At 40.0% G+C, this 27,672-nt stretch overlaps 1 protein-coding gene across 4 annotated transcripts; it reads left to right on the forward strand.

Annotated features, from left to right (window-relative positions):
- The first annotated feature begins 2,855 nt into the window (after positions 1 to 2,855).
- gne (glucosamine (UDP-N-acetyl)-2-epimerase/N-acetylmannosamine kinase) lies at positions 2,856 to 27,095 on the forward strand. 4 transcript variants are annotated; one of them, XM_083930312.1, is made up of 17 exons: positions 2,885 to 2,993; positions 10,175 to 10,339; positions 11,470 to 11,487; positions 12,305 to 12,339; positions 17,065 to 17,136; positions 17,544 to 17,692; positions 17,912 to 18,158; positions 18,405 to 18,612; positions 18,705 to 18,857; positions 19,012 to 19,224; positions 19,524 to 19,611; positions 19,745 to 19,955; positions 21,237 to 21,366; positions 21,479 to 21,700; positions 22,372 to 22,554; positions 24,839 to 24,955; positions 25,155 to 27,095. In XM_083930312.1, exons 5-17 carry the CDS (start codon positions 17,083 to 17,085, stop codon positions 25,388 to 25,390), a joined length of 2,211 nt encoding a protein of 736 aa, XP_083786438.1. In that variant the 5' UTR covers positions 2,885 to 2,993; positions 10,175 to 10,339; positions 11,470 to 11,487; positions 12,305 to 12,339; positions 17,065 to 17,082; the 3' UTR covers positions 25,391 to 27,095. The 4 variants fall into 4 exon arrangements, with proteins under 4 accessions (XP_083786440.1, XP_083786438.1, XP_083786437.1 ...); XM_083930311.1 differs by lacking the exon at positions 11,470 to 11,487; XM_083930313.1 differs by lacking the exon at positions 11,470 to 11,487 and having other exon boundaries at positions 12,310 to 12,339.
- The last annotated feature ends 577 nt before the right edge of the window (positions 27,096 to 27,672 follow it).

Genomic DNA, 27,672 nt, shown 5'->3' on the forward strand with positions numbered 1-27,672 from the left:
TGTCACTTTACTCTATCTTTTTTTTATTTTTAAATCAGCAAAATCATTATCAGAGCTACTTCAGCATTGCTTTAATGTGACTGATGTTCAACACTTTAAGTTACATTATATATTATGTGTTGGTCCTGCACTTATTCAAGAAAACCCAAAAGTCACATTGAGACATGGGCTATTAAAATGTCATTATGACCTGAATGGCAGCTTTTAGACTGCAAAAACCACATGACTTGGTCACAAGTTGTGGACCCTTGAGTCCTGCAAAAGCATCGTAAGTTAACATGTGAAGCATCATTTCTGTATCTTTGGATACATTTTCTGTTTTAATGCATCATAATGGCTCCGTTCCTTCACTGTCCCTCTACGGCTGCCGTGAAAGGGATTCCATGGATCTTAGGGGAGGGGAGGGCTGTGCTGCCTTCATGTAGATTACATTTACAATGAGCAGCAAAGAGCATAACAGGTTATGCTTGTGAGGATATTTGTCCTCTTATAACACATGGGTGCTGTTTCTGTAATCTGAACTCGTTATCTGAAAGAATTAGGGAGTCTACTTGTTTCAAGAAATATTTATTAGAGTCGATTTTACTGTGGTGTTACAAAATGTAATCAGATCATTTATATGGGTACCTGTGGGGTCAATATAGTGTTTCTGTATTATGTATGGACTTATCTGTGTTTCCATAATAACACAGTATCCCACATAAACACAGTTGACACATCTGTATAAGGTTAAAGAAACATGTCACTACATTAGTCAGTTACAGAAAAACACATATCATACTCAAATGATTGCAGAATAAAACATTTCAAGTAAAAAAAATCTGAGAATTCATAAAAACTGACAACAGTGAGATACTGTGAGTTTAAGAGTCATTTCTCATGCCAGTTTGTTTGAAAAGAGAAATATAATTTGACTGCAGTAATAGACGGTGTCATGTTGCCACTCCTGTGGTGCAACATCCATGTTAAAACCTGTGACACAGGGTGCTAGACACACACACACACACACACACACACACAAACACGCAATGTGTAGCAGTGCTTTTTTGATATCTCAGGGTTGAGGGGAAAGAAGAGGAGAGCAGAGGGGGAGATAAAGTGCATTTGAGTTTCTGTACACGTCCTACTGCGTCACACATACACACATTTGTACACGCAATCCTTCACATGACCCGTCCCCGAAGCCACCCCCCTTACCCCATCGCTGTTCAACCTCCACACACACCCAACCATCAATCTGTCAACGCTGCTATCTGCTGCTCCTCTTTCTTTCTTTCTCTCTCTCTCTCTCTCTCTCTCTCTCTCTCTCTCTCTCTCTCTCTCTCTCTTTATTTACATCTTTCTTTGCTTCAGTCTGCCCTAAATCCTTCTACAAACTTGTGTCATTCTTTGTTAATTTCTTTTTCTTCTTCAGGCAAATCCCACACAAGCCCCCTCTACCCATCTCCCTCTCTGGGTTCCTCCAAACTACAATGCCATCCGTTCTTATGCAACGGCAGCCATGGTTGTGGGGGAAAACAGCCCTGCAATGCAGCACAGTTATAAAATAGCAGTAGCTGCTATGGGGGCTGCAGCTGAGACAACATGCTGCCACTTCCACCACTGACTGTGTGGGTACTGCTCTGCACTGGCGTGCTTTGAAACACTCCTGCAGGCTGGGTTAATGCTTTCTGTTTTATTGCTTTTCTTCAAGGTCAAATCAGTGTTTCCGGGTGGCAAGCCCCACAATGCATCAACATAATCCATATTCAGACTATAGGCTAGTGAGATGATTTTCTACTTTACTATATCAAAACACATATAGTCTTACATGTTATAACACCTCAGTAAATAAGATACGTAACGCTGTTCTAAACTATTGGGTGTTCGTTCCTGCCAGCTCTACAGACGGCATTAACTCCGCTCTGTTTGCCAGGTGTCCTCACCTACACTTTCAGTGGCATAAAGCAAGCCAAAGTAAAGCAACACCACTTTTGTCTGAGGTTCAAGAAAATAAATGCCTGACACACCCCAGCAAATTTTAATACACATTTACACTGTCACAACAGACTGATTGCAGTGGTAAGTTCTCTTTATTTTTAGCAGTATTGCCGTATCCAAAGTTACCTGTGGTGTTTTACTTATGTGCATAAAAAGATTCAGAGACTAAACTCATATATAATAACTAGAAATGTGGTTGGTATCTCATTAGTCCTCAATTTTGGTCCTCAGGGCACAATCCTCAAGGTCTGGTTTTACTCCACACATGCAGGTTGACTCAAAGAAATGTCCACTAACTTGGAGGCAATAATGAAAAAATAATGAATATTTCATTAAGTAGCAATAGTACAAAATACTCCATTGCTAGTCAAGTCAGATACTGATGAAAAAAGTTCAATAACAGAAATATGAGCAAAACGTAAGTATCCAAAAGTACTTGTTATGCAGACTTCCCCCTTGTACTGGCTCTACACTACATATTTAGTATTATTTTTTATTAAATCAATAACATGGAGGCCGAATGCTAATGTAGTTAAGGTCGAACTCATTTTGGTTGCTTGTACTTCACATACTGTGCAGTTTGTGCATTATATTTTATAAACTGATGAGGATTTTTGGTATGTAAAATCTGAATCTGCAATAGGCTACAGCTGTACAATAGAAGTAGAAATAACATTAATTGCATCAGAGAGAGGGGGGTTGTGTCTCATTACAGTTTTTCCCAAATACAATTTTGCCCAGCTGTTTCATATGTGCAGGCCAATGTCTTTTGTGCTGGTAATCGGTGGTAATTCGGTTTTATTATGAAGGTTCACATCACGCACATCCGGTATTGGGCTGTGTGCCCTAACTTGACAACGCGAACCCCGCTGGTGCGAGTACCCTCGTTAGATGTCCCTGTACCGTTGTTCTGGTAACCATTGGGAACCCAAAGCAGAGGGAGACTAAGTGAACGCCACCACTGTTGGTTTCAGTCTGAGATCAAGACAAACAGCGTCTCTGGATAATTCAAGGTAGTTGCCTTTAACCGTTACGGGTGAATCCGCACCAGTGTAACAGTTAAAATGAATACAGAGGGATCGGTAACTTCAGCTAACTGTGAGGTGGGGTTCACCAGCTAACGTCAGCTAACATTAACTGCTAAACGGTCCCAAACGCTGACATTATAACGGTTGAAACTGCGTTGATTATTATATGATGTTGATGAGTCAAGACGGGCTTGTTAGCTAACACATCCTAGCATAACTTTGTAGCTAAGTCAGACCGCAGCAGCATCGACACGGGAGAGAAGTAGCGGAGAAGATGTTGTTGCCCGATTTTATTCGCTTGTAGTGGGTCTTGTCGTAATTTCGGGCGATGCTAATGTTTGTCAAACAGCTCAACGGTGAACCAAAGTGAAAAAAACATGTAACGTCATTTACGTTACAAAGTGAGCCACGTTAGCTTACAAACTTTTGTGGGTGCACGAAGATGCCTTCGTGCTGCAGTGACTAATGGATGACGAGCCGACATGTGTCCTAAAATATACTGAATTCCCCTTTGGTGTAGTTCAGCTGGCTAACGTAAATAACGTGACCTTAACACCGCACGCACCATTGTTCCGTTGTATAGAAACATTCGTCCTTCGCGTCATTTGCACTGACGTCACTGCTCTGTTTGTGCGCTAATTGGTTACAATAACATCTACGTAGTTACTACGTTTATTGGTTATAGCACCTTTTACATACGGAGTCACAAAGTGCTCCACATGATGAAATTGTCAAAATAAGACCCAATTAGTAAAATCGGTAAGCAAACTATGACTACCAATGGGAATGCAATTAAAAAGACTTGAAAACACATAATTACAAACATGAGATAAAAGCCATTTACATCTACATTAGGCATTTTTCTGTCCACAAGGATGTGTATGTTCTGTTAGCATAATTTTCTGTTACGCCAGCAGATCATTTATGCAAGATTAGTTCGTTTTATGTCATTTGAGTTGATGGTGTGGATCAAAACTATTAGATGGGCAAACCACACCTACAGGACATCTGTGACAGGACCCAACTTTTCGCTTCCTTTTAAAGGACATTAGATGGCAGTATCTTATTAACAGAGATATTACGTACCTTCATTTGATCTGCCTTTTATGGAGCCTCAATTGTAACACTATAAGAATATAATTTGTAGGATGCTTCATTGTTATCTTAAAGCCATGTCCATGTAAAATAAGTAAAGACTACTTTAAGTTTAGCGTCAATCATCAAATCAGTAAATCATGGTTGGCTAGTAAACAGGGCATTTTGCTGAAATTCAAATTATACATTGATAGCTGTTTCTTTTGAGAAAATTACAATCTTTATTTGATGGCAATCCTGGGGAGAAGCATGTTTGGTGCACAGCTCATGACCCATTGGTTTGTTTGCTCTTTGTTTCATCAGAGTAAAACTACATTGGACCTGCTCTGTGTGATCAGTGTTGTCTCAGCTTGATGCAGCATTGTTTGTGTACCAGGATGTCAAAACTGTGTCAACACTGAGGATAGTGTACCCAGTCCACCTTCATATTTACAGACTGGTTGCCAGTGCCAACTTTGCCATTCCCTCATGTCAAATACAGGAATACCGTTTGTGTGGTAAACTTCCCTTAACGTTATTATGTGAATGTCATTACATTATATGTGGAAAAAGGCCTAATACATAGGTGTAGTATCCGCTTGATTAAGGCATCTCTGCTGCCCCTCATTAGTTGAGGGCACCTTATAATTATTTTCATTTTTGATTATTTTCGGCTTTTTACAGAGGCTAAAAATCCTCGGCGCAGCAGCCCGGGTTTGACTCGGACCTGCAGAACCCACTCTCTCTCTATCATGTCCTGTTCATCTTCAGTAGTACTATGTAATAAAAGCATAAAAAGGACAAATTATTATTTTTTATTTTAAAAGAAAAGAAAACAATGGTAAATGCCCATCACAATTTCCCAAAGGGGATGCCTTCAGATTACTTGTTTTGTGCTTGTAAGTGTCTTAGCCTTAGGGCAGCACTCAAGACTTAAATGGTTTAATGACTGACTTAGACAGTGGATGGAATTTCCCTCTGGACATGGAAATATTCTTCATGCCATTCAACCCATGTCTTTTCAGAGTCATGAGTTTACATTCTTATCTTTTTATTAATTTCCCTGAAATAAATGAACATGGCAAACTCGGTTACCTTGAACTCTTTTGGTAAATTGAGGGAAGCAGAAGCCTCAAGGTCCCTTAACTTCTTAAATAAACAGAGAACACTCCTGTGCATCAAAGATGTGGCAGACTTTTTCACCAATGAGGTGAAGCCATGCAGATGGTGCCCCTGTAGTTGTTAATGACTCTGTGTAGGCTCATCTGTGTTGGTTGGTGGGAGCATACAGGTCTGCACAGAGACTGATTGTAACTGGGGTTCAGACTGCAGCTCTTGATCATTTGGTAGTATTCTACCGATTATTCCATCTGTTAAAGGCAAAACAGGATAGGGAGTAACATAGGTCTCTTAAAATGAACAACTAATTTGTTTTTCTCTTAGTAAACAAGTCTACATTTTTATTGCTTAAATCGCATGCAGTAATTTGCAGTACAAGTCCGCAGCTGTCTGAATGCTGGAAGTTCGTCCGAGGCACTCTAACGGACAGGTGAGCTGGGACTCAACTGTCTACTTCTCTTTTAAAGGTTTAATGATCAGTTAACAAAGGCTGGTTTAAAAAACCTTCTAAATTAGCATCCCTAGATCTACTGTCTGTTCTCTTCTCGGGGAAATAGTACTCTCTTAGTGGCAAATAAAAGTACATGACCAGTAATATTGTATTAACATTGGAATGAGCTACACATTTCACCTAGTGCATCATTAGGTTTATAAAATATATAACAAGCCAAGTCCTCCAATAACAGTTTATGTGGTAATGAACAATGAAATCCATTTGTGTAATGCAGGTTATAAGTAACCAGAACGAATGTCATCAGTACATCTCTATATGAGAAAAAACTCTGGAACAACACACAAATAACAACGGTGAAGGGTGATTTTTTTTTTTTAAATATGCCCAGAGTGTAAAAAGAAAAAATTAAATAAATACTAGAAGTTATTTACTACCTCAAACTAAATTTCAAAACCCATCGGCTATCAGTCTGATGACCATTTTGGCTCTGGGGGCAACAGTAAATAATACGGGCTTTCCAGTGTAGCCAGCGGATATCCAAGCCAAGACTTCCTCTTCTGAGCGAAGGCCATTGTTTAAAGTCTGATAAGCAACGCGAGACATGAGAATGGAGGTTGAGTTGAAAGGAAACTTCATTAAAACACATATCTGCATATGAATTAGGGATGCAAATTATCGAGTCATTTATTAATCGATAGTTGTTTCATCTTATCGACCGATTATTGTTTAATTGATAAGCGACTATTCTTCTGAGAAGCTGAATTTCCCTCTGAATAGGTTAACTGTATAGACCTTTTTAATGGAATTCCATTACTACACAACAGCCTTGGTCCTTTTTAACTTCCTGTTAGCTGATGTCGTTCACATTAACTGCAACAGGAATCAAACTTGGACACATTTAGAATGTTTATGGTTACAACTTTGAAAATGTTATACCAGAACAGAGTTGCCAAACACAACGCTAGTCGTTTTTAACAAAGACGAAGTTGCTGGGGATCGGTAAATTCTCCGGATCAGTTGAGAACAACGGAATGAAAAACTTGGAAAATGCTCTGCTGAATGTTTATTTTTCAAGATCGCTGATTCGCTCATTTAGCTGTCAATCAAAAAAGGATTCTGCCTCAGACAGCTGAGCTTCCCTTGCAGTCTTAGAGCGATTGCCACTGGTCTAGATGTAACATAAAATGCTATCTTCCTTTATGATAAAAAGAAAAAATGCAAATCATACTCCTTAATCACTCACTTGAGTGCAGGGAATAACATTTTGGTAGCATATCAAACATACGCTGAATAGAAAATATCAAAATATAACACAGGCTACCTAACATGAAAATAAATTGGGCATTCTCTCATCTGCATCATTGGAAACATAAATAGCAGCAGTATTAAAAAACAATCATTCCTGAATTGAAGAATACAATACTATGCCAGTGAGGCCGTATGCCTCAGTGACATGCTTTTTGTGAGTAGGACTGCTGACATTACCTGCCAGTCCGGTTGGTTCAATGTAGTAGCATGCAACTGTGATGTAGCTTTCTTTAGTTATGAAAGTCCAACTGTCTGTTGTAAGGGCCACATTCGCGGTTGCAAGTTGCGTTACAACTCGGCCTTCTTTCTTGCGTAGCTTGCTTCCATGGTTATGGTTGTTCTAGAGGGGATATTGTACCCTGGCTCGATGTACTTTATTACCTCTTGACATCCCTGTCCGTCAATGACATTTATCAGCATCATGTCTGGAGTAACCATGTCACATATAGGCAGAGGTTAAAAGCAGATAATTGTTGCCCCTGAGCTTATTTAGGTCATCCAAGCTCTATATACAACACCCATTCATCAACGCTGCTGGCTATTGATACATGCACAGAAGATTACAGTGTTTCCCCTAACATTATATTAGGCATCTCTCGCCTCCTTGAAAGTCGGTTCTGACGTAATTTTATGTGCACCTGTTCGGACATAGAAAAAAAAGAAGGACGGACGATAGGCAGACATTTAAAACAATGGCGTCAAAAGGTTCAAGTTGGTGTGATGCGGTGGTGGAGTGTTTATTGCAGATTTGATCAGATGAAAATATTCCAAAACAGTTGGACAAGACGCACAAAAACTCAGAGGTCTATGGAAAGATTTGTAAACAAAGCGACGCATCGTGATGACGTCAATCAATGCGTGTGGCGTGTTAAGCCGTGGTGACGTATAGGCAGGCAAGAAGCAGTTGCGCGAGGCCCAGGTAGTGTGATTCTAAACGGGGGTGGAGGCAAGTACCCTAAAGCACGGGGCACGGTAGGGATGGGCAGTGTGAGTGCGCCCATAGACGTCTTTGGCGGTATATTCATGCCCAATTTGGGGCTTTTTAAATGACCTGTAAAATGTGTGCTGAAGCATTTGATGTCACATCCTAATTTTGAGTGTATTTTGAGCCAATGGTACTTGCTCAGAGCACTTGCCATGCTCAGATTATCTTTCGGGTTGCATGAGAAATCACATCTCTCGCATTCACTTGAATAGGGCCAGCATGCTGATGCAGGAGAGGTCCTGTCAACACATCAGAAAGGGAGTTCTGGCAAAAAAACAAACAAAACCTTGCAAGACTGCAGGCCTATCTCGCAAACAAAGTTTAACAGGGACTAGGATTGCATCAGTATAAAGGTTTCACAGTATATCATGGTATGAAATAATAGATAGCTATCATAAAATGTACATTGGCTTATCTACGGTAAAAAAAAATGCGACCAGGGGCTGACGTAAGTGCTTGTAAGTTAAAGGTACCGACCGGAGCAGTCAAAGTTCTGCACTTTTTCTCTCCCATTTATGTTTTTTCAAAAGGAAGCACAGTTTGATTTATTTATTTCTTAAGAGAGATAACCTTTTATAAACTAAAGGTCCTACTCTGTCCCTTTTTCCCTCTAATTTTTTTTCTTCAAACCGGAGATGCTTTCATATCTATCGTATTTATTTTTAAAAGGGAAACATTTTACACATGTCCCACAAAAAAGGTGAAGGTTAGAAATTGAAGGGCCTCGCTCAACCTCGCCAAACCTGTGGCCCTTCGCTGCATGTCATTTTTCATGGCCACAGTTATTATTATTATTACTATTACTATTAGTAATAGTAATAGACTAAACAACACAATGCTCCAGTTTGCATCACAGAGACACAACATCTTATAACCTTCCTGATTAGACAGGTCATCTTCATTTGCTGACAAAGTAAGGGAAAGGGCAGGGTACGTTAACCACAACACTGCAGAAACGCATACATTTATATTTTATACTTTTTTAAAGTATTTTTTCCCACCACACATAGTATTTAACCATTGTGCAGTATTTGGGTGACCGCCAGCCTTTAGAGTACTGCCCTCTTCTGTCATTTTGGTCTTGGTGGACTTGAGATTTCTGTAATTGATGAGTCATTTTTTTATGCCTTTTTCATGCTGAATGGCTTCTTATCAAGAAACATATGAGCACATCTCTGGTAAACACAAATTAACTTAAATTATAAATGAACTAATCCATTGGTTGACAAAATTGTATGAGTCTTTCTACAAAGAACAGGTCGACTTCAGACTGATGGATCTGTTACTCAAACCGGACTTTCTGGATTATAGTCCATTGTCTCTTACATGCTTTTAGCAAGGCAGCTATGCCAAGGCAGCTTCTTGAGAGCCCGTTTTTATAGGAATTAACTACAACAGTTGTACAGGAAAAGGGTACAGGAAACACAAAATTGTGATTTTGTAGGCTATAGGTCTTAATTATATAAAAGAAAGAAAGAAAATGATTAATATGTTGTCTCATCAATAGTTGTACATTTGTACCTTTTATTTCCTGATAGGCACATGTGAAAACAGGTTTAGATGGGGACTTTCCGCCTTACAGCAATAACAGTACCGAAGCGTTGAACTGTACTGTTATTTAGAACAGAGGGTTATTTGTGCGCAGTTAATTTTAGCAGAACTAGATATGGACACAGTATTCTAAGACATGCCATTATTATTTCCACATAAAATCATAAAAACCAATGGTGAATTTGAGCTTATTTTAGTTTGGTGTTTTCCGTTACGTTAAATGCTTATTGCAGTACATGTAGGATATTTTTTCTCAGATGCGGAAGAAACTGTTCCCTGTAACTCAAAGGTTGAAACTGAAACATAAAACTGAATTTAGGTTGGGCACATGCAAGACCTCTAGAGCTGAGAATCACACTAAACATTTTCCAAATGATTTTCTGAATCTTTAGAGATTATAGGAATTATATTGTTTCTGACAATTGTAATTTCAGAAGAACAAGTAGTCAGCGAAGATACGCAGACTGTATATTAGTATTATATGTCTCCAGAGACCATCTCCTGTGCCGGATGTCTGGCAGGATGCCACATGTTTCTTCTTCATTCCCCTCAGCCAATCACAAGCTTTAATGCAAATCAACCCAACCCCGAGCTCACTCAGCCCCTCCTCCTGCTGTATGTCTGTGTCACCCTACCTCGCTCTCCTCCGTTCTCCCTTCCTCTGCTGCTTGCTAGCTCTCGCATGCCCTCCCTTCATTGCCTAATGCGGAGCTGGGCTAAAGCCAAGGGAGAAATATAGAGATAAAAGAATTGGACAAAAGAACAGAGTGATTTTTAGCTGAGAATCAACAGAAACGTGGGATGGAAAAGCAGCCAGATCCTTTGTGCATAAACCCACATGTAAGTCATCACTCGGTCATATTTTTTCTTTTTATCTTCATATCCTTCCATCCTTTCTCACGGTCTACGATTACCTCTCTTTTATTGTGGTTGTAATGTTCCTGTCTGCCTCTATCTCTGTGCCACCCCTGCCTTTGCTCTCTGCATGTGTCCCTGCCCCCCACACCATAACACTGGCTGCTGATGCTGTCTTGTGATGCTTGAGTAGAAGTCACTGGTGTGGGAGAGAGACTCTGGGCCATTCATAGTATTTAGTCCAAGATGTTTTCTGTGGGACCTGGCACATGAGAGTTGAAGAACGGCAAAGAATGGGTCTTAAGTTGCTTTGACTCCGTCACAGAAATACTGAAGTAACTCACTACTGTTTAAAGGTGTGGTACATTTATGCTACTGTTGACTAATTTTTCCCATGCCTAAAAAGAGGCTTGCTGAAGTTAATGTGAGTGTTGTTCTAATTATAACTTGGATGATTAGAAAAACTCAAGTGATGATGAACAACAGAAAGACATTAAGAGGAAAACATTAGCTATTATTATCGTTTTAATTGCTAAACAGAAATTAAGTCTTTGCAGGTATTGGAACGTGGGTATACTCGTGTTAACTTGGTCAATGGAATATTTTGTAAACAAACTTATTCTGTTTTGTTGGAAAAGATAGAGACCGATCCGGAACCTGTATAATTTCCCTGTAATATTATGCATGAGGAGGATTTTATTTATTAAATGCTTTTGCCAAGAATTGCGACCAGAAACCCTGTAGCGTGTTGAAAATATAGCAACAATTTGTGCAGTTAAAATAGACACACGGAAGTATTTTATCCTGCAAATCACCAAAACCACACTGTCTGTTCTGTAATTAGCTGCAATAGACTCCAAGTAAAGCAAAATCCAGAGACGTCTACTCCATGAATTTAGTTTCACTTATTGTAATCTCCATTTCATTAAATTTGCGATCAGAGGTACATGTTGGTAACCACATACTGCTAAAAACCAGTAAGTCTCTCTGCGCTGTGCCACTGATTGCTTGCTAGCTGAGCTGAGTATATTCTGTATGTTCCCTGGACACTTTCACAAAAATACATGGAGGTTGCACAAAACGTATAGACCTAATGCTTTTTCTTTTTTCCTAAGTCTGCATCACAACCAACTGTGAGTGAAAAACACACACATTGACATATGCTACTATCTGTCAGAGGGGGTTACTGCAAACCATCAACTAAATGCCCTCGCTGTCAGTTTTAGTGAAAATGTGCTTTTTTCGCCACTGCAGGGTGTTTATAGGGTTTATACTTCTTATGTCTTTTTTTCTCTGATTATCCAACTGGAAAAAAGGATAATTATGCTTGAATGACTAATACTTTTTCAAAGGTTTCCAGTTCATTTTCTGTTAGTTGACTAATCGATAACTGTGATATTGCTGATATGCTTATTGCGATATGTTTTATGAAGACAGTCATTGTACGTGTTTATTAAGCCTTGGAAATTAATAAGGATGTGTACAATTACTTTGGCAGTGCACTTTACACCCTGACCAGTGGTAGAAGAAGTTCTCAGAGCTTTTATTTAAGTAAAAGTAGTAATACCTTAAGAAATACTCTGTTACAAGTAAAAGTCCTGCATTCAAAATGTCACTTAAATGAAAGTACAAAAGTATTACCATCAATATTAAAGTACAAAAAAATAAAAGTACAGTTTAGCAGAATTACCTTTTTTAAGAATATTACAATATTTGACTATTCTTATTGATAGATTGATGTAAATGGAACTTTAATGTTGCAGCTTCACTGTGTGAAATATGTTATGCCAGTGAGGTGCAAAGTTAATTGACTTGAATGTCTAATATGCAAAGAATGTATCTGTCTACATACATGACAGAAAACAGTGACATCCTGACTAGAATAGAACTGCACAAATGAAGTCATGAATGCGTTTTTTCCCCATGGCACTGATTTCTGTTTTTTCACAGGACAGGACTAATATAGGGGCTGTTAACATCAAAAGGTATGATACATTTTCATGAAATGAAATGTTCCAAGTAATAAGAGCTTATGCACTGTATCACACAGCAAAAAGGCCTAAAATTGAATTAGTGAGGCTGCTGTATAGTCTGATCATGCCACATGTCGGGATTTATCTGATTCAACTCAGCAGGCGAAAACGATCGTGTGAGGAAAAGCTCACCACACAAGCAGACAAATGCAAGCCAGCATTGTCATTTTTGCTAACCAGTTACCTTGGAAAACCTTTTGACACGTAATTCAATCTGTATGTGGCAACAGGAAAATAAATGCTCACGTCACATCACTGACTTTACAATGGAATGAATTCCAGTGGCATTTCTCAGTTGCACCACTCCCATGTCTTCTCTGTTGGCACAGATTCACACTGATGCATCGCATTTCCACATTGCACTATATGCACCTATTCAGCGATTTAGGAAACTATAAAAAGAAGCTGTAATTTAGCAGTCAAAAACACATGATATATTTTATTTAGGCTTTATTTAAGTATGCAGTAGGAAACAAATATAGACCTAAACTTTGCCTTGGCACAGACACACCTTTCCCTGTAATGAGTGAGTCTATTGTTTAGCCAACTACCTCAGATCACGTGTTTTCCTTGTGAAAATCTTTTGAATTTCTATTTGTTCTTTTGGATATGTTTCAGTTAAGAACCTGAAACTGAATATCCCAAGAAATCTTAAATTATTGCTACTAATAAGGATATAATACAGTAATAACAGGTAGCGATGCAAAAGTCATAATTCCAAGAAAACATCTTCAGTTCTCTTTTTCTTTTGGAGATCCAATACTGATCTTCAGCATTTATTATAACGATGGAGTAATAAACTACTATGAAGTCACTATAGGAATATGATTAGTATTACAGTGATTTTGCATTTGAATAATACATGAGCAGCCCATGTAGTTTACCCAATGTGATCCACTCTAATCCAGGCATGGCTCCTTTGAGCAAGTACTAGTGGGTCTGAGTGCGATTTTTTACCGAGTAATATTACACCCATCAATTTGTGATAGCAACATATGCAACGCTGTTGATCCGTGGGTCCTAAAAATCTCCAGTCTGAGATAAACAGGTGTAGGCTGTATTTTGCAACCTGTTATGAAGACACAAACAGCTATGACAGTTGTGCAGTAGCAGTCAGAAATTGAATCCTGTTGAACAGTGATAGCCGCAATGTTTATATTTTAATATACCACTAAAGAGGTACTGTAACTCTTCAATATGCAGCAAGATGTATAAAATTGTTTACTACCAAGAACGCTACATTTTGGGCAAGATGTGAGTGCATTGAGTGGTCCCCTAATAATTGTCTGCATACCCTTCTTGCTAACGGTTATTACTTTTAACGTTACGATTAATAACCCACAACTAACTCTTTGTAACAGGGCAAAACACCATGGCATACAACAAGTTGTGACACATAAACAATTTGTTAATTTTCCAAATTACAACACCGAATGGCATGTTTTTAGTTCTACGTACTCCAGATGGTAAAATAGGCCACTATAAACGTATAATAAGGCCCATTCACAAGAATAAATATCATGGAACCGCAGGAATCATGAAGAATACTATTATACCGTCCGGGGCACCCATCCTACCAGTCTTATTGACTTCGGGAGATCTGGTACAACCTGTTCCTGACTATCTGGATTGATCATGTGTCAGACCGAGAGTTGTTCTCTTAGCAGTATGTCTATAGTCAGAAAGTATGAATGGAGTAATCCAGGATTACTGTGGTGTGATTTCAGAGGCTGATACAGAATGCTTAGCTCTGTCATGAATAAAATGAAGCACTCACATGACATAGCACAGTCTTTTAAAGGGTGAGGCCTTTTTATGAGTTGAGATGTTCTTTGCTCTTTTTTGATCAAGGGCTTGATATTTTAAGGACATTTTTCTATTTAGTTATTCACTTTAGATTTGTGGCTTTCTATGCCTTAATTTGACAGCACAGCTGAAGGATGATAGGAAATTGGGTATAGAAAGACCTGCGGCCCTTTGCTGCATGCCCAATCTCTCTGAGTAGTACCCAGACCCTTGATTTCTGATTTGGCTCCTCTGCAGGGGCAGATCAGTTTAATGCCATCAGTATAAAGATTTATTCCACAAAGTCTAATGATTCCCCTGTTTCTCATTCATTCACTCTGTATTTGAACCAGTCAACTTGTTAAATCAGAATATGAAATGCAAGCACTGGAAACAAAAAAGGTACTTGCTATGGTTCTCATAATAGCATTTTGAGTGTAGACGATATTACAAGCAGCAAGGGAGAGGTAAACCGTGGATTACGGAAGACATGGTGGGACTTAACATTCGTGTCACAGTGGGAAACCTGTTTTTTGTTTTTTTAATCTTTGTTTGCTCGCTCTAATGTCAGTGACCCCTTCATTCCAAGTCCAAAAGAGTGAAATCCAGCTCAGCCAGTGGCTAAATCTAACCTCAAGAGTTTTGAAATCCCAAGCACTCAATCCGCTCTGGAATTTGAGGTCTGACATTGGCTCAAATATATACAGTATTTCTATATATTGTGAAACCTGAAATTTGGCATAGTGTTATATTTAAGAACTAGATTTTCAATGCTGAACTTGGAAACTGTCATAATGCATTCACAGCAGAAGGTGGCAGCAAGTATGTGTAAAATGAGGATCCTCTCAGCAGTTAGTTTAACATAGATGAATTATAGAGGGTAAGTACCTGATATATTGTGACATCTGCCATTGGTACACACACTATTGATGGATTAAGAGAAGAGATACAATAGAGTATGTAGCACAGAAGACATTTTGATATGTCACAGTAAGAAAAGCACAGGTGTTTATAATAAAATGACTAATGTCTGATTTGCATTAAGCTGTGAACCATGACCCCTACACCAAATAGAACTGTGGGCTTGTTGAACTGTTGCACTCCTCAGTCATTTGATCTTGCTCTCTCTACTAATGTCCCAATATGACAGGGGTAAAGTACATGGTTCAAGTTGAATGGATTGACACATATCCAGTAAGGGTGGGGGAAATCTTTTCTTTGATGCATCGCGATGCAGAAGTGGAAGATTCTGGCTGATTTACAAATGTCAAAAAACGTAAATTGATAAAGGATTGTTTACGGAACGCAAAAAGGCGGAACTCGGAAATGGGTCGTCTGCCGTCCAGACAGTCTGGTTGGTGTCGCACATAACAGAGACAGGCACAGAAGTCAGACTGCATAGTTGTCTCGTGGCTCGGCATGGATTAATGTTACTTTTGAAGTATGGGTACGAAACGTGTTAGCGACACATACACAACCGATGGTATTTTCGTAATAAAGACAGCAAATATCTCCACGTGTTTCTGCTGAGAGCACAATACATGCCCAAGTAAACCGTTGATATCTCAAAGTTTCAGAAGACACCGACAAATGAATAAGAGAGAGGCGACGTGTTCATGTCCTGGTTAGTTGACACATCTGACTCACTGTCACCAGTTAATTCAAAAAACAGTTAAGCCGACACACCGACACTCTCTGCATCAAAGCTGGTGTTTGGAAGCTCTTCATCCCAGCGCTGAAAGAGCGAAGCAAAATACTATTGCAACTTTTATTGCAAAGGTTTTACGTACGTGCTACAACGTCCGGTCTCGGAGATATTTTACTGACTCAGCGTTCTGCTCACTTAACAGCGGGACCAAAACCGAAGGCATGGAATCACTAAAGAAACGGGGTAGGATAGCTTTCACATGTGATGCGCGGATATCCTTTGTCGCAGACTCTTACGTCACTGTAACTGCACATTTTAACACCGATGAGTGGCAGCTAGCGTGTCATGCTCCTAATGAGAGCAGTGAATGGGAGCCACGCGGGTTCAAATATGGCTGAACTGTCTCTATTATTTATTTGTCAATAAGGGTGACGTTTTGAGTTCAGAAGATGCTGAAGTCTGTATTAATTTCCTACAAGTTTGCTGCTACAGGCAGACGTTACTTTTTATGTAAGTTCTCTGCAATGCAGGGATATATACTGGCAAATGCAACCTTCCAGTTCTGCTTGTTTTTATTAATAACATATTGGAAGTAAATCAATTGTGGATCATTACTAATACTTTGCTAAATAAGTACTTAATAGTCACAATGTGAAAAAATAAATTCAGTATAGAAAAAAAGATGCATTGATAATCGTTTTATAATCGTATCGCAGCCCTCTAAATTGTAATCGATCGAGAGGTGCCTAGAGATTCCCACCCCTTATATCCAGGTACTGATGTAGGTGGATTCACCTAAGTGTTATTCACTCTGTCATCATGTAGACAGCCAAACAGCCAATATGCTTTGAGAAAAGCTGTTGCACTCTTTTCCCTTTGCTGCCACTAAGCTGATTTTGATGCACTATTTATTGGTGCCTGTCCCTCAAAATCAAATTCCTCCTGTCATGTGACCAAAGAGTATACCAGGAATGAGTGTGACCTTCACCTTGTCATGCAAAGCACTGTCCTACAGCATGTTTCCCACCCTCGGAAAAATGTCTCCATGTGTTCTTTATGTAAAATGCAAAAAAACATTTTTAGTGTAGTTTCGTTGTGTTTCCATGCTTTCAGCATCTGAATAATCGGAAGGCCCAAGTGAGTATGACCTGTGGATGGGAGAGGGTATTAAAAATAATGGATGATATTATCCTTTACAAAGCCATCACAGGATCTCACCCCCTCTTTTGTCCATGTTTTTTTAGGAGTTATACTATCTGAGAATGCAAAGGAACAGAGAAAAGATGGAGAAGAAAAAGACAGATGAGGAGAATCAGGTATGGTTTTGTTTCTTTGGCACTGGAGTTTATTTATAACATCATCATTCGCAAGAAACAGGCATGCTTTACACATGAAAATGGTAATATTCCTGCAAAACCCAATAGTGGATGGGTTTATTTTTTTGTCATTAGTGTTTGAATAATGACACATAACTAGTGGAGAGAGAGGGGTGTGTGTATATGTGCTGCCCATACTTAATTCAGTGTGTGTGTGTGTGTGTGTGTGTGTGTGTGTGTGTGTGTGTGTGTGTGTGTGTGTGTGTGTGTGTGTGTGTGTGTGTGTGTGTGTGTGTGTGTGTGTGTGTGTGTGTGTGTGTGTGTGTGTGTGTGTGTGTGTGTGTGTGTGTGTGTGTGTGTGTGTGTGTGTGTGTGTGTGTGTGTGCGTGCGCGTGTGCGTGTGCTAGTGTAAGAGGAAGTTGAGGGTGTGTGTGGCGACATGCAACAGAGCGGACTACTCCAAGCTGGCCCCCATCATGTTTGGGATCAAAAACCACCCTGACGAATTTGAACTGGAAGTTGTGGTGCTTGGCTCACATCTCATTGATGACTACGGGTATGACCAACTGCCACAATGGCGTCCTTCTAAAAAAGCTTGTTGAAAACACCCCAAAACAGTAAAGTAGTGTATAAATGAATGCGCTTGCTAACACAACAGTCCATAACCGCCCACAGGTGTTAACTTGGGTTTAGATCTGCATTCACTATGAAACTCTACTCATTTATTCAGGTTTTTTTCTTTTAAATTAGTCCATCCCTACTTTCCGCTCTACAGGAACACTTTTCGTATGATCGAGCAGGATGACTTTGACATCGGCTCCAAGCTCCACACCATCGTGAGAGGAGAAGATGAAGCAGCCATGGTCGAGAGTGTTGGCCTGGCACTTGTGAAACTCCCTGATGTACTACAGAGGCTGCGTCCCGATATCCTGGTCATCCATGGTGACCGTTTTGACGCGCTGGCCCTAGCAACTTCTGCAGCGCTAATGAACATAAGAATCCTTCATGTGGAGGGAGGAGAGGTGAGGAGGCAGGGCTCCAGGATAAAAGAAGTTCTGCAGTGATTGATCTAGTCATATATTCTATTTGATCAAATTCAAACAAAGCCTTAAAAAGTCGAAGATGTGGCTAAATGCTATTAGGTACTAATATCCTTACAGATGCTATTAAAACTGCTATCAAACATGCTCCTTTTCTTTTATTTATATGTGTATACTAAGTGGTAACACTGTGTCCTGCCTTTTCTCTTCTCTCCCTTTTTTCCCCAGGTGAGTGGCACAATTGATGACTCAATCCGCCACGCCATCAGTAAACTGGCCCATTACCACGCCTGCTGCACGCGCAGAGCAGAGCAGCACCTCATCGCCATGTGCGAGGACCACTCTCGCATCCTGCTGGCTGGCTGCCCTTCGTATGACAAGCTGCTGTTAAATAATCACAGAGATGACTACATGGATATCATCAGAAGCTGGCTGGGTATGTGGGTTTACAGTAATGGGATGGAAATATTTTGTAAAACATTAGAGTATGCCTGTATGTCATGTGCGGGGTGTTTATTAATTTTGTAGGTGACAATACGCAAGAGCAAGACTACATTGTGGCTTTGCAGCATCCAGTTACCACTGACATCCAACACTCCATTAAGATCTATGGGCTAATGCTGGATGCCCTCATCTCCTTCAACAAAAAAACTCTTATCCTCTTCCCCAACATTGATGCCGGTTAGTTTCACTTATTGGTCCCTTTTCCTTGTCTTTCAGGCTGTGTTCTTTCATATGTGAGTGTTTTGCCAAATTAAACCTGGGATCACAAGCATGTTTTGATTGGAGATTGTTGTACATTTGTGAAATGTTATTGTTTTTTTTACGTGAACAGGAAGTAAGGAGATGGTGCGCGTGATGCGGAAAAAGGGCATCGAGCAGCACCCCAACTTCAGGGCCGTGAAGCACATTCCCTTCGATCAGTTCATCCCGCTGGTGTGCCATGCCGGCTGCATGATCGGAAACAGCAGCTGTGGAGTACGAGAGGCAGGGGCTTTTGGCACGCCTGTCATTAACCTGGGAACAAGGCAAACTGGCAGAGAAACGGGTATGTATGACAGAAAACAAAGTTATAGTTAACAACTGCCTCTGCCGTAGTTATGGTCCTGGTTTGCTCTCTGACAGAGGGAGGTCAAGAGATGGATTAGAAGCATCACGTGTGCTGAAGTAAGGTGCAGCTCTCCACTAGCTGTTTATTCATTTAATTACAGAGTGTTTTTAAGCTTGTCAAAATGTGTTCATAACGGCTGACATCATGCTGCCTACTGACATTATTAGCAATCCAAAGCAAGCATTATTCTGTTAAATGAATGTGCCTTGGATTGATGACGTTTCCCTCTCCACCAGGTGAAAATGTTCTACATGTCAGAGATGCTGACACTCAGAATAAGGTCTACCATGCTCTGGAGCTGCAGTTTGGAAAGAGATACCCCTGGTATGCCCAATGTACTCCCTGTTGGTTTCTTGTAGAAGCACACACTTCCAATTACTCTATGACCCCATCTGTTTTTAAAAAGTAGATGAAAGATATGAACTTGTGATGCATTTCTGTTTCTGTTTCCCATCAGCTCTAAGATTTATGGCGATGGTAATGCGGTGCCTCGTATTCTCAAGTTTTTACGGACCATTGACCTGGATGAGCCCCTCCAGAAGACTTTCCGTTTCCCCCCGGTGAAAGACTGCATCTCACAGGACATCGATCACATCCTGGAGACACAGAGCGCTCTGGCTGTTGACCTGGGTGGGACCAACCTCAGGGTGGCGATCGTTTGCATGAGGGTACGCTGCATAGACTCTGCAATCCTTTTGAGATAGGGCTGGGCGATATGGCCAAAATCTTCTATAGAGATGTTGGTCATTTCATATCTGCGTAATGATTATATATCACGATATAGCATGATTTCTGGTCATTTAAATGGTCTAAATGAAATATTCACATGGTAACGCTTATTTCTGTAAACTCCTGTTTTAATGAAATACAAATTAAAAATTACAATTTTCTTGTTTTATTAAGAACTTAAGTGCAAAATTAACATAGCATGCGAAGACCAGAATGAAAAGCTTTGTAAATTTTGCTGTATCACAGTCTGGCAGGTGGTTTTTAAGTATAAACAATATCAAAAAACAAATGCGATGGACATCGTTTTGGCAATATTTATATCCTCATATCATCAATCCCTATTTTGACATAGCTGTTTCACCCGTTTTATGAGCCTAAAGTATTTATCGCGAACACTAGGGGTGAGCGATATGGAAAAAAATCAATATCCCAATATTTTTGGGGATTTTGCCGATTACGAATATTGGCTATATTTTGCACCACTCAAAAATGAGTTTGTAAAAGCATCAAAGGCCTATTGTACTAGTCTCCAAATCCAAGCTTCAAGTATCACATTTTCCACACAGATTTGTGACAGCTTTTGTTATTGCTTGCCATCTGTTGCCCTTCTTGTCGTAAGGCACTCCCTTGCTGAAAAATGCTGCCAAAGTTTTCGAGTGTGTTTTCTTGTCGTAACCTTAGCAGGCTGGTCGTGGTCGACCGCTGACTGCTGAAGCTTTTCATATTCTTCATAATCTGTGCGGTGGTTAATTTGCAGATGGTGAAACAGGTTTGTTGTTGAGCTGTTTTTGACAGCAACAACTTTCCCACATAGTTTGTAGATTGGTGTCTTTTGAGCAACATCAGTGTTTTCGAAGCCAAACCACCTCCATGCGAGTGAGGATGATCCACGTTTAGCTATTAAATCTAATGGCGTTGATTCTGAGGGCGGTAGAGTTTGTGTTTTGTCTCGCATTTAACTTCAGCCATACATGCAGCTACGTTAGCTTGGTTTGTTTTTATGTTGCTGTGTAGCGTGTATACGGCATGTGTTCTCAATGAGCATTCGCTGCAATCAGGGTTTCCAAATTGAGATCACGTTTCAAAGCCAGACACCAAAGGTACTAATATCCTTACAGATGCTATTATAACTGCTATAAAACATGCTCCTTTTCTTTTCTGTTATTCTACCCCCACCACCACCACTACTGTCCCCCTTCACTACTTCCCTCTCTATGCAGGGTAAAGTAGTAAAGAAGTATATACAGCCCAATCCAAAGACTTTTGAGGTCAGGATGCAGCTCATATTACAGATGTGTGCAGATGCCATGCGGGATGCCGTCAGCCTCAACTGTAGAATACTCGGTGTCGGTATGAAAAACGCACACTCACATTCCTGAATGAAAATCGGCTGTAGTGCTGACAAACACGTTGTAAAACTATCATCTAATAACTCTTGAAAAAAATCTCATCTACATTTTAGGAGTGTCCACTGGTGGGCGTGTAAACCCCCAAGAAGGTGTGGTCCTTCACTCCACAAAGCTGATCCAGGAGTGGTCTTCAGTGGACCTGAGAACACCCATCTCGGATGCCCTGCACCTACCCGTCTGGGTCGACAATGATGGTAACTGTGCTGCGTTGGCTGAGAAGAAGTTTGGTCACGGCAAGGGGGTGGAAAACTTTGTCACTGTCATCACAGGAACGGGTGAGTCAGGATTTTAATTCAATCGTTTGGTTATTCATAATCAGTTTAAGCAGGGTTGGTGAAATTAATTACATTTAAAGGTCCCATATTGTAAAACGTAAGCTTTCCATTTCCTTTTGATAACAAAGCAGGTTATCAATACTCTGAAAGTAATAAACGCTCAATCCACAGAGAAATGTGCCTTTAAACGATCAGTCAGGACTTCTGTACGGTTGTGATGTCAAAACTATACAGGTAGAAAGTGCCGCTACAGTGCTGTTAACAGTCATTCCCTCTTAACAATGACTGTGCAAAGATACCAAGAGCACAGATGCGGAACGACCTATAAACGCTGACCATTTAGAGCAGACTGGGCTTTTTTTTGGGGAGGGGGCGTTTAAAGAGACAGCCACTAAAATGTAGTGTTTCAGATATTTGAACAGACAATACGAGGAAATGAATGTGTTTTGAACATTAAAGCATGTAACCATGTTCCAGTAGAAACAACAACTTTCAAATAAGTATCTGAGGAATAAATAAGGAATTCCCTACTGTCATAGTGTGTGTATCAAACTGTGATCCCTGTATCATTAATCAAATTGTAGTCATCACTATAGCCGTCTTAATAATAGTTGAGCTTGATTATACTGACTTCCTTTATTACACAATGAATATCTTGACTCTGTGTGTAGGTATCGGAGGAGGGATTATCCATAACAATGAGCTGATTCATGGCAGTACCTTCTGCGCTGCAGAGCTGGGCCACATCATTGTTTCATTAGACGGCCCGGAGTGTTCGTGTGGAGGCAGAGGATGCATAGAGGCCTTCGCATCTGGCCTTGCCCTACAGAAAGAGGCCAAAAGGCTGCATGATGGTGAGTAAATTGCACCCAGAAGATCCAGAGAGTAGCATACAAAGGTGCGTCTTCTAAACATGTGTGTGCACCAAGTGGCAACCTCCAGTGCTGAAAAATGGAGCCAGCGAGGAAGTGCCAAAAACTGCACTTCCCCTAATAGCCGCTTGAGGCTGGCTCCAAAATCTAAGTCAATCCCCATAGAGCCCCATGTTAAAATTCCCAACTATACAGCAGAAATAAACATGTTTACAGCCTGGTACAAAAAAAACAGTTTTGGTCTCCATAGTCAATTTCCCCATTCATGACAACAGTACAGGAGTCATGTTTCATGTAACTCAACTGTTTAACTTAGGCTTAAAGCTTGTGCATAGTTTAGGGCACGGCCGCTTTGACGGACAGGTGGGTGCTGTCACGGGTGGCTTGCATAGATTGTAGCTTCATAGCCCACCTCAGCTCCACCCACATCCATTAGCCATGAGCAGGCACTGCCAAGATGGTGACCGCCAGAGCCACCCACTTTGAGCTTTATTCTGGCTCTTGAGAAACCTATGGGTGATGTCATAGAGACTGTGTCTACATTTATAGAGTCTCTTGTGTTCATTCGGGAAAAAAACTTTTTAGTTTACCCCCGGGCATTGTATGTGTGTAAAACTTAAATAATAAAATAAAATGTATTGGTTGGATGAATATTTATCTGTCTTTTGTTTTTGTTTTATCTAAATAAACTAATTCTGTAGACTTTAAAAAGCACACAGTCTATTGTTGCTCGGTCTTATTGGTGGAAATGCTTTGAGCATTTTGCCCACCAGTGATGCCAGGATATTGGTTACGTGCTTGGCAATGTTGTAAGCGACAGAGTTTATGCTGCTGACAATGGGCCTGAGCGGGGCCCCTTCTGTATGGATTTTTGGGAGTCCATATAGGCAGGGGTTTGAATCCTGGGGATAGAGCTGGTAATATTGTGATTTGTCAATGACTCCTAACCTTCTTTTTGTAACCGCTGGTAGGGTCTTGTTTCAAGAGTTTCGTAAGTGTTAGAGTCATTGAGTAGTGCAGAGATCTTTCCGTGAGGAGGAGTTGTTTCGAGTTGTGTCTCTCTGGCATCTCTCCCTAAAGTGAAATTCCGGTGTAAAATCATCCCAGGGTCTTTTTAGGCAAATTGGGTCATCAAATAAGCCATTGAGACATTTTTTTTTTTGTGTATGAACTATTAATGTAGATTTTGCGGAGAGTCGCTAACACCCTGCCTCTGCTAACACGGATAAGCACGGTGGCGGCGATTTGGATGCAACAAAACGTCTTTTCTAACCACTAATACTGCTCCAAATATCACCAAACCGCGAAGCACCGACAACATAGTATGTGAACATGAGTGTATTAAAAGAGTGATTTGAAAGACTTGCCTACTGGCCCTGGTACAAGCTGCTCCATTCAAGTCAATTACCAAATGCAATCCAAAAGGAAGGAGCCCATTGATGATTTATTCCAGCAAAACGCGTAAATAAAGATGTTGTTTAAGAGGTGTAATCTCCATTAAATTAACTTTCTGACCTCTCTACATACGTTTCTGTCTACCTGTCACCATGGAAACCAGGGCTGCGACAGGTGACTTTGATTGATGGAGACAGTGACCCAATGACTTAACAGTTGCTGGGAAAACGGAAGGCAGGACGAATCTAATTTGACATTTCCAATATACAGTATGCCACAAATGCATCACACATCCTCTGTCTTGACAGATTTCTTAACTGTTAGTTGATTACAGGGGGTGTCCAATCCTGCTCCTGAATGTTTTAGGTTTCTCCCTGCTGTAACTTACCTGAGTCTAATGCTCTGCTAGTTATCAAGCTTCAGCTGCTTGACGAGCAGAGCATTAGACTCAGGTGTATTGGAGCAGAGAGAAACCTAAAACATGCAGAGCAGTAGCTCTCCAGGAGCAGGATTGTATACCTCTGGTCTATCATGTACACTACAGCCTTTTTTACTACTACTACTACTACTACTACTACTACTACTACTACTATTACTATTACTATTCAACTTCTGCTTTTACTTCTTTTGACCTTAGCATTGGGATGTGCACCAAGTATCAGAACGGGTAAAAGTCAAGAATTTTCTAGTTTATCTTAGAATTTATGACTTTGTTGAAATCTAGCAGGATGAAGAAAACCAAGCTAAGTGTTTATGTTAAATTAAGTCAAGGTAATTAAATGTAGCTCCTTACCATATTTGTCAAAGGTTTCATACCATTATTCATAATTTACATACATACATCTGACCTGTTTGTTGGTGTGTCTCTCAGAGGACCTGCTGAAGGTGGAGGGGTTGGATATGAATTTTGCAGAGCCGATCACTGCTGCCCACCTCATCAAAGCAGCCAGACTGGGGAACAACAAAGCTGATGTTGTTCTCAACAAAGGTGAGCAAAAATGCATACAAAACCGACTAATAGAAAATGCTTCTTTGTCATAGAGAAGAATTTCAATTCTTTACCTTTTTGAGCAAAATTAGTGTAATTTTTCTTCTGTTTCACACCAAATCCATCACTACTCATAAAATCTGCTATCACAACATGAGAAAATTCTAATTTCTATCCCTCTTCGTGTTCTCTTTTCCAGCCTCCACAGCGCTGGGTGTGGGCATCATTAACATTCTCCACATAGTGAACCCCTCCCTGGTGATATTGTCCGGAGTCTTGGCCTCTTACTACCAGGCCCCAGTACAGCACATAATCTCAGTGAGAGCCCTCACCTCTGCCCAGAACATCAAGGTTGTCACATCAGAATTGGAGGAACCTGCCTTACTTGGAGCAGCTAGCATGGTGTTAGACTATGCAACCAGAAGAACATATTGAAGGATATCATCCTGATTTGCTACAGACAGATAGATACATAAGCATATATTGGGCATTTTGAAGGCTAGACAATGACAAATTAGCATGGTTCAATATATTTTTAAAATGTGATATACTGTATATATATATATATATATATATATATATATATATATACATTAACATGTGAAGTATGTGTCTTGAGTGACCACTTGTGATTGGATCTCAATACCTTGCTCTATATGCAAATGAACATGTAACACATGGCAGCAGATGTAATATTACAGAAAGGTCTGTAGTAATATCCTACATATTGGGGAATTCTGGTACATTTTTTGCACCTAAAAATATGAGGTTATTGTGTACCAGTGGGGAAAAGAGCAGCTGGGAGGTTGTTAGATTTGTGCAGAGCACTGGAACGTAAACACTGACACTTCACCAACAGTATGATGATAAAATCCAAAACACAAGATTCAGTTTCGCTAGTTTCTGCGACATGAGAATTAGTTTGTTTGATGCACTCGTAATATTTCTCAGTGGGCTTTTTCTAAATTTACAGACCCAGAACAAATTTGTACATACACTGCTAAAAGAATGTGACCATATATGGCCCAGACCCTTATACAAGTTAACATAACGCTAAACCAGGTCGTCTCGGAAGGAAAGTATTTTTTGATTGGTTAGTGAAAATCAAATCCCCCTCCCCCATGGAAATCAGTTAGAGTGCAGGCAATGTCAGACTGAAGATGGAAACAGAGTGTAACTAGTTGACAATTCTGTCTGATATCAGGCTAGATGAGATCACCCAGGACACTTTCATGCCAGGTCTGAACCAGGGCTATGAGAATCGTGCAATCACCAGGCCACATGTTGGCCAGATACGTCATGTGTTAAGTGGGTCCGATGCACGGGCCAGAAATTCCTTTCTTAGTTAGTCTAGGTTTAAATTATTGTCTTTTTAAGCAATCAAGCATCACCTTCTGAGTAATCAGCTACTCCATCTTAAAGCCAAAATGACCCATACAGGGTAGAACGCACCCACTCTACTTGAAATGGGATGTGGGTGGATAGAAAAGTCTGTCACTGTAGAAAGCGTGTATCAAATGTGACCAAAATATTGCTGGAACTTTCTCCGGCAGCTTCCTCTCAGTTCTCCTTAATTGCTTGCCTTGTCTTTTTTTTTTTTTATACATTTTGTACGGAGTTTTCATTCTCAATTTGATCTATTATTAAGATGAGGGTAACTGTCAAGTTCTTTATGTTACATTTCCAAGTTTTTATGAATTCAATAATTTAAGGTGTGGGAATCAAATTTCTGTACGTAAAGATGATGGTTAGTGTACTGTAGTTGTTGATCTTGAAGGCTTAAAGGTTAAGCAATGGTTTATGAAAAATCAGTTGAAATTCTATAAATGTTGAGGTAGTAACTGCTTTAGCCTAATAGCTACTGCAGTATGTGGAGAGCCCGAGGGTGAATCTTTTTACTGAATCGGGTGACGTTTTTATTTTACATTTCATTGCCACTGGCCGTCTGAAGATTTTAAGATTTGGAAGTTTTGCTTCATGCCTTAGGAAGATATATTGTATCTTGAAAACATGTACGTGGTTTGTAATTACACTGTATTGTGCATTACAGACTGATTGGAGTTTTTTATTAATTCATTTTTATTTATGTCCATTACTGTCTTGTTTAATAAATACGCAAGAAATAAACTTTATTTGAGTGAAGAAAGCACGGAAGATGTGGTTCTGTAAAATAATGGGAAGAACAAATCTGATATTGGTACAGTTTGCTTCTGAGGGTCCATTAAAGTACACATTTGACTGATCTGTCCTTTCCCATTTCACATATTACTTTTTCACAGTGACTGCAGCATTTCTGCGTTCAATCATGAGTCACCTGGATATTTGAAATAAATAGCCAGTCACTAAGTGCTGTAAATGGGACTTTTATGTAGGAACAGTCTCCACCCATTATAACCCTGCAGATTTCTGCAATCTATATACAGTACCTTTCCAAGGAATTTCATTGATAAACTGAGAAACCTTCAGAACGTTCTTGTTTACAGCTGTGAAATGGTCTATATCCTGGGCCATATTAGTAACGGACCGGTTACGGTTTTAAAGGCACTACAGTTTTGCACCATTCCCTCATCATGCAATATACAGTATTAATGTGTGCCCTGTGAGTCATCAGTTATGTTCCTCACTTGTTCAGATATTTTGATAGTGTTCCAATGTTTATGCCAGAATTACATCTTTAAGCTTAGTCATATGAGATGTTTCAGTTTTGTACCTAGAAA

Source organism: Echiichthys vipera (assembly GCF_963691815.1).
Source record: "Echiichthys vipera genome assembly, chromosome: 2".
Classification (NCBI taxonomy): Eukaryota; Metazoa; Chordata; class Actinopteri; order Perciformes; family Trachinidae; genus Echiichthys; species Echiichthys vipera.